Here is an 18,326-nt window from a genome sequence, read left to right as displayed (position 1 = left end):
GCAAATGAGCTCGGCGCAGCTAATCGGCGTCGTGCTCGGCGCCGCTGGGTGGTCCTCCGCTTTCCGTGGGAACTTTGAAAGCAGGAAAAGAGCTCACACAGACAAACACTGGACTAGCTGCAGGTAGGCTACGCTGTCTCAACATTTTTTTTCAGATTACAAACGCAAACCGAGTGAAAGCTGTTTTTGGTACAGTTCACGGTTGTGATCTAGTCTCGACTACTGCAAAATAAGTAGGATAGTTTACAGCTGCGGTTAAACGGGTTTGAACACCCACTCAGTAAACATTTTTGGTCGAGTCTCAAAGCTATGGAATACCAATTGGGCCAAAATGAATAACATTTTAATGCCACATTAGTAAAATAGATAAATATGTAAAACATACTGAAATATATATAAATTAACTAATAAAGAAAGAGAACATGTCAGCCCAGTTTTAGCTAACCTGCATTGGCTCCTCGCGTCTTTAATTGATTTTAAAGTTATGTTACTTGTTTAAAAGGCTCTGGTATACATGCAGTTTAGTGTCCCAAATTTCCCATACAATGTCCTTAATTAATTATGAAACTGCTAAACCACCTGTGCTACCCTAACCCTAACCTGTCTCAAATAAGACCCTCATCATTTTGGACACCCACTTTTGGAAAACAATTTGGGACACTAAACTGCACATATACCAAAGGCTCTACATTACTAATTCTTTGTCGTTTTATAATCCTTCACGTCTTAGATCCTCTGTTGCAGGTTTTTAAATACAAACTATCACACAAATAAGAAAATTGACAGCTCAGCATTTTTTAACTATGCACCAAAACAATGGGATTTCCCACCCAAGGCTATAAGAGATGCAAGCTCTGTGAACATTTTTAAATGACATTTGAAAGCATATTTATTCAGCATTACTTTTAACTAACTGTCACTCTTTCTGTGTTTTATTCTTATCTTGTACATGTTTGTTGTTCATTTGATTGTTGCATTTGTTTCAATTTATTCTCTTGTTCCCTCATTTTATTGTAAAGCACTTTGAGCTATCTTTTCATATCTGTATGAAAGATGCTATATAAATACAGTTTATTATTATTTTTTATTTTATTAATAGACTGTGTAATAAGAAATTATGAAATGTTAGTTCATCAGTGACCAAATTATTGGAGTTAATTCAGAATCAGGTTTATTGCCAAGTAGGTTTTCACATTAAAGGAATGTGCCTTGATATGTTGGTACATAACAATAAACATAGAGAAAATTACAAAAAAGTACTGCAGAAGTCAAGAATAATAAATTGAAAAAAATTACAATAAAAAATAAGTTTTGAAAATGAAAAAAAGGTGTACAAGGTTTCAAACAAAGAGAATGGAATGTGCAGAAGTTCACTGTATAAAGCAAAAAGAATAGGTGCGATGTACAGAGAATATAATCCAAAAGATGTGGTTAATGTAACGCATTGAGTCAGATGTGGAGGTTTTACATTAATGTAAGGTGCACTGTCCATGAGGTGGGATACAAGTCACTGGGTCCCGGGCCTTGTTGATGAGAAGGCTGCAGTCCTGAAGAAACGGTTCTTGTAGCTTCTAATTGTTATCAGGGCTACAACTGATGGTTATTTTCATCATCACTGAATTATGTCATTGATTAATTGATTTTATCAATTAATTTATCATTCTTTTTGTCTATAACATCTCAGGAAATAATGAATAGTACCCATCACAGTTACCCAGAGTCCAATGTGTTGCCTTAAAATTGTTTGTTTTCTCCAACCAACTGTCCAAAATCCAAGCGTATTTAGTTTACTCTCATATAGGGGTGCAAGATATATCAACTCAATATCGTTATCGCAATATCACGTTGCGCAATATTATATAATAATAATAATAATAATAATAATAATAATAATAATAATAATAATAATAATAAATTGAATTTGTATAGCACTTTTCAAGGACTCAAAGTCGCTATATCTAGGGGGTGCAAGATATATCGACTCAATATCGTTATCGCAATATATCAGAAGTGTTGCAATAAGTATGCAATATATTTGTTTATTTTGTGGAGCATTGCGTCCCGTCCGTTGGCTGTGTGGCTTAGTTGTGTTCGATTTAGAGCCCGCTTGAAACACTATAATGATCCTGTTTCATTGGCCAGATACCGTGCCACTTGCACATGTTAGTGCACGTCAGCGCATGGGTCTACTACGTGACAAACCCTATGGAGCGTACTACGTGTGTGCATATTTCAACAGAGTGACAGTGTGAGTGAAGAAATAGAGACAACAAAATGGAACGAATCAGAAGAGAAAGAAAAGTTGTTTCCTGTTCTCTTCATTTATTTTATACTGTACAACCAGTAAAACATGTCCTATTCTGTACACATGGTCCGTATTTATTTATTCATGTTGTACCAGTCCAATATGACAGTCAGTTGAAATAAACCTTGTGTTATAAGAAAACTTGTTTTATTTGGTATGAATCTATTTTGATGTTTTCCCGTAACTTTTGTAATTTTACATAATGTTTAAAAATATCGAAATTAATATTGATATCGCAATATTCATAATCAATATCGCAATATCACATTTTGTCAATATCGTGCAACCCTACTCATATATTTAAGAAAAGCAGCAAATCCTTTTAGAATCTGATATGAGAAAGTGTGTTTTTGCTTCAAAATGACTCAAGTGATTGGTTGAATGCTGCAATATGTTCTGATTGTCCAACTACTGGTTTCATTTTTTTTAATTTTTTTTTTTTTAACTTTTAGCATTTATATTTTAAAATGCACCATTTCCTAGTGTCACATTTAATGACATGTTCATGTTCACTCAGAGCCTCTTAGCAGGCTCAGCAGCTGTCACTTTATATCTTTATTTCTTAAACTACTCTTACTTAAAACAAGGGCAGTGACACATGAATGTGAACACCTTAGTTGTCTAAAATAAAACAAATAATTGAAGTGGATTGTAAAAAAACACTATGGACTTTCCCCCCTTGCACTGTATTTGTGTCCCTTATCAGTTTTGTTTTGACTAGTACGAGTCTTGAGTTTATCGGAGACATTTGTCGCTTGTGGGGATTCACATGAACTCTGTCGGGTGATTCCCTGTTTTAAAACTCACTTTTAAGGGTGCGCATATTGATTCCCTCCACTCCAATTTTCATTTGTTCACAGTTTCTCAAGCAAACGAAACAACAAAATAATTTGCCTCAGAAATAATCTATTCCATTCCCTACAAACATCAGGCATTTCCTAGTTCAGTAACAGAGCCCAACTGACACCTGCTTTTTAAGGCTGATGTGTAAGACTATAAACATTTCAGATCAAAATATTTGCTAATGTCCCTTTTTTGTAAACACAAATGGATAAGATGTGTGATAAAGATCCCTTAAATTTGGTTATTGTGACCAAGCTATGTATACTAAGCAGAACATATAGTTGAAAAATAAACTTGTCATTGCCCTCTGGTGGACAAACTATGTAATAGCAACACTGTTTTTTAAATACTACAAACATAACATTTCTTTCAAGCTAATATTAGCCCATAATGTGGGCCTGGCTAATTTATCTTCCACAGTCTATGTGTGGCAGAAGTGCAACACCCATTTTATCACTTGACACCTGTCATTTGATGCCAATAGCAGACACTGTGTGTGCAATACAGTAGTCAAGATAAAATAAAAGGCTAGACTTGCAAGAGACAGATAAAGAAAGGAATGATCAAAATCAAAGAAGCAGAGATATCCTGAGTCCCTATAAGCTCCAAAAATACTGGATCCTACATTTCCCATAATGTAACCAATAACCTCTCTCTCTGGTAAACATTTCATCTTTTGTAATGCAGACTTTCTGTTAGAAATTTGTCTTCAAGGCCAAGTTAATATAAACCTGATAACCTGGTCATCAGGGTTGTTTAGATTTAAAGGTCCTCACAGGAAGAGAAGTGCTCCCTATGACAACTGACCTTTAATGCCTCATTTAGGCCTTGATCAGACAGAGCGTGTTATAGCAGTCTGGGGCTCATTGTAATTGTTTTCAATGAGAGTGAAGCCCTTTGCTCGCTTTTGTGTTGCTGAACGCCTTGCGTTTTTTTTTTGCCGCAGTGCCCTGAATGCTTTGAGTTGGAAAAACTTCAACTTAGAGCATAAAAAATGCCCAATGTCAATTCACTTCACAGCAAAACAATGGTTGGCTGAGGATGGGTGATTCAATGGTTGCAAGAATGACAAAAAGACGCAAATGGTGTGATCGGGGTGTCTTCAATAAGAAAGGCAGTGCAGTGTGCCTCTCGTTTTGCTGTCTGATCGTGGTGTTACACTAGATGGTACGGCTCTGCTTGACTCAACTCACTTTTTGGTACCAGTACTTTTGTTTTTTCGTTTTGCAGATAGCACCCCCTTAGTGTAGGCGGGATTCTCAGCTGATCGCCATAGCGACGCCACGTAAAACTGCCGTGACCTCATTTTCAATGGACACTTGCTGAATCCTTTCATCGGCAACCAAACAGAGGAAGTTCTGCACTTCGTCAATTGTACAACGCAGTGTACGACGTAGTTTTGCGGGCTGCCATTTTTGACAATTTGCATTGAGTGAATACATTTTTTTTCATTCGTTATGGACAGTAGCTTAAAAAATGCCGGTTTATGCAGGATGTTCCGGGTGACGATTCTCTCTGACCAATCGGTGGTCTGCAGTGTTTTAACTCCACCTGCTAGTATCGGCTCAGCTCGCTTGGAACCTTGAAGGAGGTGGTACCAAAATAATTACCATCAGTTATTATCCACAACTTTTGCTAATGGAAAAACAAAAACGGAGCGAGTCGAGCTGTATGCAATAGAGGATAGATAGCGACGGTACCCGACGGGCCGGGCCGGGTTCGGACAGATATTTAGAAATGATGTTCGGGTCGGGCTCGGTCACACCAGCGCGATAAGGCATTGAACATTTAAAATTTTAAAAAAGCTTATTATGTAGGTGCGCGCCTGTGTTAACGTGGGCTTGTTGCCCCGTGTGCGCTGATGCGCTCATCTGTTGACATTTCCGAATGCCTTCCTACAGTTGCTTAATAAAAGCGGGCTTTCCACATAAACAAACGTATGTGTCATAAGCGGGCTGGGCTTGGACAGAAAAATGCGGCCCGATCCACACTCTAGTATGCAATAGAAAAGCGACATATATGTAAAATTGATGAGTTCCCCTTGAATGCATGTCAAATGGCGCCCCTGTGTGTTGCCTTTAGGAACATTGAGCTTCAACAGGCTAAAAGTTGCAGAGCTGCAGAATTGGTTGTTAATTCTCAGTGGGAAGTGCAATTCAAGTGACCCCGTCCACATTACAGATCATTATCGATTCAATGTTATTATCATTAATAATTGCTTTTTTGGTTTACTGTCAAACTGCATATTTTGTGTACAATATATGTACATTTTTCTTTTGTCTGTCATGTATTTTTTAACTGTCCTGATAAAATTTACAAATTAATTTTTGCACTAATTCTAGTTGCTGTTAAAGTCAATATGTCAAGTTTGAGTGTTTATGCACAGTTTAAAACACAAAAAAACTTGCATGCTTTCCCAAATAAAGATCACAGCATTGAATTGTTACGTGAAAATTAGCCTGATATCGACTGAAGTTTGTACAGTATATTTGAAATGTCTTCCGGAGCAGAACAAACACCTGCATTTCTGATATTAGAATTTCAATATCAATATTAATATATCAGCCTCCAGTAACACAACACTAATAAATCAAAGGGGAAGTTGAACTACCCATAACACTCTGATTACTCCCATAACTTACATTAAGATATTTAGTCCCCCCTCTAAACTGCAGTCAAATTAATTTAGTTATTGAGGTTTCTGACAGTATAAGGTGTCATCACCACTTATGCAGGCAGTTAAGAAATGTTCCTTTTATATTACTGGACAGTTAGTTTTCTTGTGTCAGTCCACCCATATCAGAAAAAAAAATCCTGCTCAACCCTAGTTGTTTTTTTGCAATGCAGATATAGTTTCTGTGTTATCTGCAGGCCTTTTGAGACATTTTTTTTACTTCTCTCATTCCCCATAGGTGAATGGATTTGTAATTGGGGTGGAAAATCTCCAATTAAAACAAGGTAACTGATGTATCCTCGGCATATATAGTAGTATGTTTTAGGCAGCTGAAGAAGCGTGTGGTCAGACTGAATAAAGCTTAAGTGCTCCATTGCAATTCACAGAACTGAGTTCAGCCCTAGTTAATCTTCCTGTCCTAGTTCACCTTCCTTGTTTGAGACTCTATCCTCTCTGTCTGTGACTGTAACAGGAAATCAAGAAGCCCTGGAAAGAAAATATTGAAGGGAGCTGCACAAGAAACACTTGCATTAAACAGTGATAGTGCTTCTTCTAACATTCAAGGTCTTCTTTTTATAGTTGGAGAACACCATGTGGGCTTACAGTAGATCTGGTAAATTACAGTCAGGAAACTGCTGTGCAGTCATTCCTGAAGTAATGGTTATTAAGATTCACCATTATAGTTATAGGAAACATGACCATGCAGAAAGTCATTGACATACTTAATTCTACATATACTCCAAAACTCAATGCTTCTGCACACGTAAAACATTTAGATCAAAGATCCTGGTTCAGATCTTACAGGAAATGGTGTTGTGTCAGAGCGAGAATCTTTAGTCTTCTTAAGTGAAAAGTTTTATCAAAGATGACTTTTGCAGATCAGAGCCACACTCAGTAGCACCACACGTTCACTATATTAACTCTGAAACTCTAGAACTGTATAAAAAAAATAAAGAATAAGAAGAAAAAGTTCTACTTCGGCCTTATTTGTTGTGTAACAGATCTTAATCAAAATTGTGCTCTTCAACACTTCTTGCAAGTGCCTGACAACAAAGTTGCACCCCCACTTGCACTAGGGGACGCCAAACAAGTGAATTCCCACATTCTACAAACAGTTGCTTTAAACTTATTCATGTTATCTAAAAAATATATATATATATATATATATATATATATATATAAAAAAGAGGAATAAAAAAATCTTTTGGAAATTGATCTTAATGCCTTAATTAAAAAAAATAGGAAAAATCTAACCTTTAAGGACACCAATTTTCTTTGTGAATGAATAATAAGTAATAGTAAATAAATAAATAGTAAATAAATAAATGTTCATCCTTAAAATACAGGGGGCATAAGTATACACACCCCTATGTTAAATTCCCATAGAGGCAGCTGTAACTTTAGGTGTTTAGTACAATCATTTAAATAAGATATTTCTGTTGGCCTACTTATTATCAACATCTTAAAAGGGTTTTCTGTTGCTCTCTTCTGTCAACTAATACAAAATGTTATAAAATAATGTTAAAAAAGAAAGTGGTTAGACATTTTTTTGAAGGCTGTACATTTTTAAATTATGTCAAATGTAATGCAAATGTTACTTTTTAGTGCTTAAGAAGCCCAAATCCCTGCCTGGTAAGAACACACTGTTCATTCAAATTTGCAACGTTTTAAGTTGCTACAGAACAGCCTGGATATTACTGCAGACATTGGTGTAAACTGGGCAATGTAACAAATGGCAGCGACTTCATTTCATGTCACTAGTGTGTATTGAACAATTGAGAGATTTTTAAACAGTTCAGTAGCTGTGTCTCACACTACTTCCAGACACAACACAGAAACCCTAAACAGTTTTTCCTACTACACTGCAGCAATGCTGCTGTATTATGTATTGTCTGCACATGTTGTGCTTGCAGGATCTTTGTTCAACACACAGTTCTTGGCCATGATGCAGTGCAAAACTGTCATTCAGGTACAACAGACAATTTGTAAATATTTGTTCAAAGCTTAAATGTATAATGTTTATTGATCCCCAGTGGGGAAATTACAATTTACACTCTGTTTGTTAGAAATCACTACACACAGGCCTGAAATACACACACACATGCTCAGGACCTATTCATGCACAAATGGAGAGATGTCAGAGTGAGTGGGCTGCCAGTGCTGGACCAGCGCCCTGAGCGGTTGGTACGGTGCCTTGCTCAAGAGGAGGTGAACTGGCATCTCTCCACACTCCGTACTTTGGTCCGTACTGGGACTTGAACCAGCGACCCTCTGGTCCCCAACCCAACTCCCTATGGACTGAGCTACTGCCACCCCCAAACGTGTGCATGTGCGCATGTTCCGCTCCAGTGACACATTGCTGAATGAATGTGGTGTTTTATAGTCCTGAATCATAAATCACTTTAATGAACTCCACCATATCAAATTTTAATCCAATTTCAAACAACCCAAACCAAAAAATAAGCCATTCTGACAAAGAGAAGAACCTTTTCACAAAGCAAAGTTTCCCACTGAATAACATGCCTATATACTTACAGTGTGTTAGCTACTAGTCTGTTTTTGTACTTCTGATGCTGTTACATTTCAATTTCCCTGTGTGGGGTCAATACAATTTCTTATCTTATATTACCCATACCATTGTTTGGCCCTAAGATGGGCTAAAAAAAACTAACTTTCTGCACATTACTCAGAGACCACTATTGATATACTGTATGTATACCCTCTGAAGCTTCAGTTACCAGAGATTTGAACATGTGGATCCATTGGCTGACTGTTCTAGACCTATAATTAAGACTATTACAGTAAGTCACCCATAGTCAAGAGAATATGAGAAGAGGAGTGCTGTTTCCCTGCAGACTTTGAGGCCTAATCATTACCAGATCCCAATCAATTCTCCGTTTGGAGGAGTTTTTGAGGCAGCGGCAGAATTGCACAATTAGGCAGCTGTACAAACAAGCAATCCATCTGCAGAAGGTCACGTAGAACTAGGGGAAAAAATGAGGCGCGACTGCACAGCTGTGAAGAGAAGCGACTTGGCTTCTAGTGAAGCTGCCACTGACACACAGTCACCTTCAATCCAAAAGGTGATTCTTAATGTGATTTATCAGTGCAGGAGGCAGTCGAATATTCAAATAAATGTAGTGGAGTAAAAAGTACAATATTTCCCTCTAAAGTGTAGAGCAGTAGGCCTATAAGAATCAGAATAATATATATTTATTGATTATTGATGCATTACTGTTTACATCACCTATATGTTGCAGCTGGTAGGTGCATTGAGCTAATTCTAACAAAAATCCATAAGCTAGCAGTAATATATAAAGTACTCCCCCAATCTTATCTTATTTATTGATTATGGTTTGTGTTATTAATCTGAATCTGCAAATTAACTAGTTACTAAAGTTATCAAATAAATAGTGGAGTAAAAAGTACAATATTTCCCTCTGAAGTGTAGAGGAGTAGGCTTAAAAGTATAAAGTAGCAGAAAATTTAAAAATTAAAGTACAAGTACCTTAACATTGTACTTAAGTATAATAGCCTATTTGAGTTATGTACTTACAGTAGTTACTTTCCACCACTGCCAATCAGAGCTGTTTATTTCTCTCAAGTGTCCACATTTGGTCACACTTCAGAAGATTTTAAGTTTTAAGTGATGCTCTCATAGCGTGAGGAGCATGGAGTGCTGCAGTCAGATTTATGTGAGACAAAAAAAAAAATGTGTAAGGCGAGTGCTGAGAAAATACATCAAATAACAGCTAACCATAAAGATGGAAGCATTTTAAAGTTCAAGAGAGAGAGAGTAAAGAAAGTATTTAGATTGAACGTGTAGTAGTAGTTGAAGAGGGTCCGAATTTGGAGTTTGGAGTATGTTGAGTGTTTGAGTTTTTTTAGGAAGCAGATTTTTGGAATCTATCTGTCTATCTTTAGGATGTTGTCGTGTTTTGTCGTTGTTTGCCTTCTCAGTGCAAATCTGTTAAATGACTTGCACACTGAGGAAAACCATTTCATATGCTGTCAATGTCACATTCAATATTCATATTTAAGTTTTCCATTAGATGCAGCTAAATTCACCGTTATGACCTCAAATGTATTACACAGCAATGTCATTGTTTGTGTGATTTAATAACTATTTTTGTTAAATAATCATCATGTTGTGTGTAGTTTTCACCACTAGATTGCAGCAGAATGCAGATATCAACTGTTTAATTCAGTAACTTTTTTCTGTTATCAACACGTAATTTCTAATTTAACTGGTATCAGACAACAGATGACTATATTTTTGTCACTTATACAGTATAATTAGCTCTGACATGTATTCTTTTTCTAATCTAATATATCTTGTGGCAGACTTCAAACATTAAACTACTGAGACAGTCAAAAGTAGTTCTCATAAAGTGAACTACACTATGTAACAATCTCCTGTATGTGCCAGAATATGAATATAAGTCAAAAGTTAACTTTTTCATCCAAAAGAGGAAATGAAATTGATCAGAGGTGCATGCGGTATAAACCAGTACAGAAAATGCATAAAGTAAAATGTATTTTCTGCAGTGAGAGGTTATTTATGAGCCCCACTGGCATACATATACATTTATATTGTGAATTTAGAGACTTGTGATAAAGAATCCCAAGGTACTTTGGAGTGATATACTTAGTAACACCTCATGGTTCATAACACATTTCACCTGTCTGACTTTTCAGTGAGAAAAAAAGCATTAATGAATTATAAAGTTTACACACCATAAAAATCACACCGATTCAAATTTTCCAGATATCCACTAAATAAAGTAATAGTTACCAAGACTCTGCCTTCAACTTCAACAAAAGTAAATAAAGCTGTTAATATTTTTACAATCTTGACAGTAAAGTCACAATTTATATTAGCAATTCTAGTGGTTTACATAATATATAATGCAAAAGTTCTCCCACTGACACATCGGCCAGGTTAATGTTTAAAGACATGGAGGGAGATTGCAGTATGGTGGCCATGCTCAGTGCCATTTATCAACTAGGTGAATAGAAACCACGTTCATAGGTCTGTGTGACCTACAATGATCTATCTAATTCAGGTATATTTGCTCCACTGCTGTACTTCAGTACCATTTTGATGTAGTTGTTATTAAATTCTTCCATTTTGTGCTACTTTATACTTCTACTGCACTACATTTCAGAGGGAAATATATTTTCTACTCCACTACATTTGACAACTATAGTTACAAGTTAGTAATAGTTACAAGTCATTTCATTAAAGTTTCCTCCAAAATATATGATCAGCTTCTAAAATATGATGCATTGTTATACTGTAGATAAAACTCCTTAAGCATACTTCTCTCACCATTTAAAGCTGGGGTATAGGTAGTTTTCTGGAAAAGGCAAAAAAAAAACCCATCAGAATTTGAAAATACAGCCCTCCTGCTGCAGCTCCCCTCTCTGTGTCCTAAGTGTCTCCAACCAGACGAGCATGGCCATATGCACCCGCTTCATACAGTAACCTATACTAATCATTTCAATCATCCCCATTTTGATTGCGATCCTGATGCCGTTATGCAGCGGCATGTCTATGAGATTTACCATCCTGTTTTCTTTACAAAGCTGTGGGCCTGTGATTCGAGGCTCTATAGCTACATAAACTTGAACTTGAATTAGCCACAGCCGTGAGACTTTGGCTATGGTTAGCAGAAGGCTACCAGGCTACTAACTATTAGCAGCATTTTCTCTCCATCGCTATTGCGTTGAATTGTAAGACTCTCATTTTGAGAAGTCCTTTTTTTTCCCTTTTTTGGGGTTGCTTTGCAGTGTAGGCAGTTGTTACCAATGCTGGAATACCTTTTTAATTTTTATTTTTGCCTTGAATCAGGCTTTCACCATCTGAAGGGACATGCACGTGCATCTGCATTTGTAGAACAGCCAATAGGAATGCTCTCTTTCTAAAATGACCTGTGATTGGCCATGGGCAATCAGACCACTTGATTACAATATGCTGAAAGACGGATTTATTGGCCAATGATGCCAAAAACCCTGCCTATATCCATTAACGGTTAGGATATGCAATAGTATTTCCCACCAATAACAGTCACAGATATGTTAATATAACAAATACAATAAAAAGAAACTGACAACTATTTTAATTACATTTAGTAATGTTGCATAATACAAAACACAACTGCATGCATTCCTCTGTTGAGCAATAACTTCCCTTGCATTCATTGTTTCAAAATAAATATCAAGGCAGACTTGAGAGTTAAACATCCTATATCCAATTGCGGCAAAGGAATCATAAAACATACAACATTGCTTTGCACGCAAAAGCAGCTCAGTTCAGTGAGAATGATAGTAGCATATAACTGGCCCAGTTTTGCAATAGGAGAAAAGGCAAAAGGTATACAATATCTGATATGGACCGCATACTTTTTAACCCTTGTGTTGTCTATATTAGAAATATGGGTTTCTTTTGAACTACCTCATTTGGATGATTCCATACATCGCGCTTTGCAAGTACAACAAAAGATAGGATCTCTACTTTCATTGACTTTTGGGTGTTTTATAAAGAAAATTAGCATTTGAAACGACAGGACGACAAGTACATGGTCGAATGGAAGACAACACAAGTGTTAAGTAAATATATTCATACACTAATTGTTGGGAAATCCAATAAAGAGTATGAAAAATATAAATAGAACTGTGTCTGTTCAATCAATTAAAATCTTTACAAAATAATATACTAGCGATAACAAATTTATAGTTTAATAATGACATACTTAACAACTTTTATACATTCCTTTAAATAAAAAAATACTTTGGAAAAAGCTAGAATTATGGTGTCTGACGTTTCCACAAGGAGGTAGCTTCTCTCTTCCTTGTCTAATGACTTTCACATACCAAATTGTACCTTGTCCTCAAAGTTAAGACTTTTAGATGTATGAGCCATAAACAATTCAGCTTCACAATAGCCAGGCCAGAAATGCAGTTAATATTGAGATTACTGATTGAAGTAAAGTTATGTTCACTTGTTGCTTTTGAGCATATACTGTAAATATCTGAATAAAGCTGTTTGCAAAGGCACTGTGGTGATGGCCAGCAATGTCAAGTCAAAACAATCCATGCATGTTCATTTAGGACATCAATCATCAATACATTTCAGAAATTGACTTTGGTGCTATCATAATACGATTGCCGTAGTATTAGTGTGATTCATACATGTTTGAGCAATTTACTGTTCACTGCTTTGACTTTTGAGTTGCAGCAGGTGACACCCAAACAAACTAACACTTTTTAAGAAATTGGCCAAAAGTACATTTGTGATTAGTGTGTACATACACGATTAACTGTCAGTAAAGATTCTATATTCAAAGTGGAATTAAGATTCCGGTCTGAGGCTTTAATCTTTAAAGCTCAATAAAAACTGCCTATTTCTGGCAAGGCTAGTGGAAGTAGGACTCCAGGGTACCACGGCGGCGGACATCGGTTGTCCAGCAGTGGAAGCCACCACCCAAGGAGTTGGCATGGCGAATATTCACCTTTATGGTCTTGATACCTGCAACAAAAACACATCTATGCATCAAATACTATTGATTGAGTATTTTCCTGATCTTTTATTAATTGGAAGATCAAAACATCTGTTGACATTAATCTTAAATGATGTAAAAATAAGATAGATTAACTTCAATGTACAAACTTACCAAGGTTCTCAAACATTTTCTGAATGGTGCTTTCATTGGCATCAACCATAACACGCTTCTCACCCAACATCAGAACGTTCATGGACAGCCATTTGGAAGACATCCACAGTGGGTGATCTACATAGAAAGGGAGAGGGAGGGTCTTTTTCAGTAAATTCTATATGTTTTGCTTAAGTAAGAGAAGATTTAGTTGTAGTACCCACCATCAGGAATCAGAGGTGTCGGAGGTTTCACAATCGTCCAACCAGCCTTTTTGAACATATCGATCTGAGGTAAAGGACCAAAAAAGGGCAGCAGTGAACATGGAGCACCCAGTGGTGTTTATCAAGTTAGTCTATAAGTCCACAGAAGGGGAACACAGGGCACAGTGAGAAATGAAAAGTAGCCTTTCCTGTCCTACAGTACCTGGCGACATGGACGATCAGGGTTTGACAGCACCAGTCCTGGTCCAATGATGTTAAAAGTGGCATCAATGTGCATGGGGTTAGGATCCTTGAATGAGATGATGTGGACCTTGTAGTCTGGAGCCAGATGGCGGCGCATCCACTCAATTCCCATGTAATTTGTAACCTGCAAAAAAAACAGTAGAGGAGGTTTCAGGGTGCTGCCAATGCTGTATATTCAGATGCAAATTCTAAAACGTCTACGTGCCTGTGGGTGGCCACTATCTCTGCCAAAGTGCCCGTGAGCAAGGCCCTGAACCCTCATACTGCTCCATGGGTGCCATACTGTGGTTGACCCTGCACTCATGACCCTCTAAAATGCATCTGTGTGGTGTGTTTTGTTTGATTGAATAATTGGTAAATGGTGTTCACAAGCACACAGAGACCTCTGTATGTCATCTAGAGTTTAGCAGTAGCAAAACTTATAGCTATATCTAATCTTTCATTCTGCACGTTGCATGTCGCTCTGCACCTAGTCTGGTTTAGCAGGTGTACATTGCTGGAATAAAGCGCTGACACAGCACTGTGGCGATAGGTCTGGCAAAGCAAGACTACTCTGCACGTGACTGAAATTTTAAGCAACAGACATTTAAACTATAGACTTCAGAATTTGTACTTGGGGTGCTTTAAGAAAGGTCACCCTCTATATCAGATAGCAGACATGTTCACAAATTTTACACCCTTCATACCTGACTCCTCTGGACAAAAAGGTCCCTCCCAGCTCGAATGAAGTCAGCAGCATCGAAGCAGGGCTCATGCTCTGTGGTCACAAACTTCCCCTCGGCTGCCAGCTTGTGTCTGTCCTCCACTGTGCGGATGGGGTAGTCCTGAAAGACACCACGCAAACATGATTAACACTTAGCAATTAATCAGCTTTATACAATCTGTTGCCACGTACAGGGCAATGAACAGTACAGGACAAAGAGTCCTGGTGATATAAAGAACCTAAACAAGCCGTTTTTACGCATTTTTGTGTTGAAATTAAAAACATAATCCCTTCAAAAAACATTAGCTAATAACCTAATCTCACAACATAAGCCCTCACCTGATCATACAGCTCATCGGCCATAGTGGGTTTAGGAGCAGTGGTCCATTTGGCACCGTTTCTGAAGTACTCCTTGATCAAAGGCCTGTAGGCTCGGTATTCAAAGAAGCGAGCCCTCCAGGCCATAGGAGCCTCAATAATCTCATTCCCGACAACCAGAAGGATGTCTCTGGGCATGGCAGCATACATGCCTACAGATTCAACAATACAAGATTATCTTAAACTATTTTATAAAACACAATGTGATGCAATAATGCTGTTATCATACACATATACTGTAAGATAATGTGAGACCAGCTGTGGAAGAGGCTCATTTACTTGAAATAAAGTAGCATTACACTAAAAAAAATACTTGTGTGTAAATATCTTCAGTGGCTTTGAGCTGTGAACTAATTCTTTATGCACACATTTTAAACAATTTTGATATTAATGGGTACTGAAAAAATATATAAAAGTTTATCAGTGAGCGATACCTCTGCTTTGTCTATTTCTGTACCTGATGATGTGAAGTCTGGTGTTTTGTATTCCAGGGACCAGTCGATGGGTTCTGGTCTCCTTACATTGACGCCCTCGTGGCGCAGAATATTGCACATTTCCTCAATCTCAGCAACAGCTTTCTTCAAGTGTTCCGCAGGAAAAGACTGGCCCCCATACTTTTGGTAAAAGGGCCAGTACTTCTCATATGTGTTAGCCTGTTGAGAGGTTCACAATATGACAACATGGAGTCAATCTCACAATTCAATTTAGACATAATTTTACAGTACTATTTTTGTCAGGAACCCTACACAGCAGTAGCCCACACATTAGCATTATGTAATCTGACATTATATCTTACTTTCACTTCCACAGTGAAGGCAGGCACATGGGCGTTTTCAGCGCGACCTACGATCACCTCCTCTAGAGGGTCCCATTCATTGTAGCTACAGACAGGACATTCCTGCTGTTCGGGCTCAGTAACATGTTCAGCTGCATGGCGTGGCTGTGCAGCTGCTGCAACAGAGGTGCTCTGGAAAGCCCTCTGCACCCATCCAGTCACCGCCCGGCCAAGCTGAGAAGGGAGGAAAATGGATCACAACGTTTTTGAATGTTCTGCAGCACATAAATGGCCTTCAGTTTTGTGAAATTACAGATACTGAGGAAGGATTTTGTAGATATTTGCCAATTCTTAAGACCTTTTCAGATTGAAAGAAAAATACAGTGTAGCCCCAAGCCTACATAATAATACAATCTTTGTATTAAGCAAACTAGCTGTGTGTAATTACCATTGCTATATGTTGGTTTGTTTATTTTTGGTAATTTTTTTATTTTGTATTTTAGTGCCAGATATGAAGTGAAATTAGAAGTGATAGAGTCAAATAAATGACTTGGCTGGCAGCTCACAAACAAAAAGGCCAAACACAGTAAAACAGTATAGGCTGATAAAAGTAACCGCTGTTCTTAGATAGCAATGAGAAATGCGCAGTAGCCTACTGTACAAGGCTGATTTGGTTGGTGCTAAAGTACACGTGTTATTAAGAAGACACTATCTCCACAGATAGGCGTTACAGAGATTAATCTGCTGGCTCAGGAGCAGCTCCGGTGTCACTAAGTGTGGGAGCGCATCTGTGCCGAACAGCTGTTCACTGTCACTCAGGGACCAAAGCCAAAAAAGCTCTCTCAGCAGTTAGAAACAACTCAATCATTGGAGACAAGGTCTCTTTGATATAATCAGTGTTTCTTTGTGTTTTTATTCAAATTGTATTTTCGTCAACTAAAATGCTTAATCAGGCACAAAAAAAAAATCAATAAATCAATGAACCGATGTCAAGTGAAAGAAGCAGCTCAGAGGAAAAAAATGTCGAGCATATTTTCTTTATTCACGTTTACTTATATGTGCTTTTTTAACCCCCCCTGTAATCTACTTTTTCTGAACAATTTGGAAAAAGACATTACAACCACCATAATACCAACCATGGCTCCGATCAGATGGGCAGCCTCGGCCCCCCTGCTACCTCCTCTCAGACACCTAACTCGCAGCATTGTCCAATGTAATAGTAAGTGCCAGTAAAATCAAACGGCAGCGCAGTATCCACTTCTCGGTTTGCTGATGAATGAAGACGCCTCAGCTCACAGCAGACTTTATAGCAATGGGTTTACGTGCCTCTTCGACTATTGGTCGCTTTCACGCCGTGGGGCAACGTGACTTGAGAAAATAGCGTTTCTGAAACACAATCCCTGACGCCAGCACATTCTTATCAACTGGGCTACTTGCGTTAAAAGTTTCCAAGTACAACCTCTGAAAATGTATCAAGAATTATTTTCATTGTGCAGAATATTTGTGTCCTCCTTCAAAACCGCGACTTGGGAACTGTTAATTCTGCTAGGGAATAGTAGGCTATAAACAGATGTAAGACATGTTGGCATTGCAATATAAACTACAAATGAGTGGAATACATCTCCTTTGCTACTGCATAAAAAAGGCTGAAAACACAAAGGCTACATTTAGCCATAGTGATTTAATATATTAATTTTAAGTATTTAAATTAACAAGTCTAAGATTCATTATTTTTCCAATCTTCTCTTATTAATAATTACTCTAATGATCACAAAAGAGCCCTGCATGTAAACATATTAAAAAGGAAGCAAGTTTATTAAAGCTATAACTGGATTTAATGTGTAGCCTATCTATGAGTATGTTTTATGATTTAGTTTGTCATGCTTGCTTATTTGACTGTTTTGACTCCAGTGTAATATAATAACATTAATATAATACTATCTTTTTGTTCGGGGACATTACCAAACTGTGAAAAGCAGAGCAAAAGGTGCAAAAGGAGTGGACATTATCAAAGAAATAGATAGCTGTGTGTAGGCTGTGTCACCATATGCTTCACTGGACTGTGCTCTCAAGGGAGTTTCACAACCCATAGACCTCAGTGACCGATGATATTACCTCGCCCTCTAGAAAGAGCTCTGGCTGATGACCAAGGTTCAAAGGACAAGCACCGAGGAGGATGCTTTCATCTCCCGGTAGCATCATTCAGGCTCACAAAGAGAACTTGTGTACTGAACTAATCAATTCATTGTAACTAGGAGGGAGAAAAAAAGATCCAAACAAGCAGATGAATACACGGCTGATATTCAAAGTGCGGTGATGACAAGAGTTCAGGAAGTTATTGCTTGCAAGAAACTGTGAGACACTTAACCGCCCATAAAGCTGTGACCTGTTGTTGAAGTGTTTTTATCTTTTTACAAGATAAAAATGGGGCAATTTGTGAGCTTTTTCAGGCTGGTATAGGCAGATAGTATAACCTTAACAGAGCCAATCCCTGTTTCCAGTCTGTATGCTAACTGTGTCTGAGGA

General features: G+C 37.7%; 1 protein-coding gene across 1 annotated transcript; it reads right to left on the bottom strand.

Moving 5' to 3' along the window:
- Positions 1-12,435: 12,435 nt before the first annotated feature.
- Positions 12,436-17,171, bottom strand: gatm (glycine amidinotransferase (L-arginine:glycine amidinotransferase)). The gene is made up of 9 exons (XM_031306311.2): positions 16,937-17,171; positions 15,822-16,034; positions 15,483-15,678; positions 14,987-15,177; positions 14,631-14,768; positions 13,904-14,068; positions 13,702-13,765; positions 13,499-13,615; positions 12,436-13,353 (listed from the first exon to the last, which is right to left on the bottom strand). The coding sequence occupies exons 1-9, from the start codon at positions 17,003-17,005 to the stop codon at positions 13,241-13,243; spliced, it is 1,266 nt and encodes a 421-aa protein (XP_031162171.1). The 5' UTR covers positions 17,006-17,171; the 3' UTR covers positions 12,436-13,240.
- Between the last annotated feature and the right edge of the window lie 1,155 nt (positions 17,172-18,326).

Source organism: Sander lucioperca, chromosome 3, assembly GCF_008315115.2.
Source record: "Sander lucioperca isolate FBNREF2018 chromosome 3, SLUC_FBN_1.2, whole genome shotgun sequence".
NCBI classification, from domain to species: domain Eukaryota; kingdom Metazoa; phylum Chordata; class Actinopteri; order Perciformes; family Percidae; genus Sander; species Sander lucioperca.
This window is presented reverse-complemented; position numbering and strand designations above follow the sequence as displayed.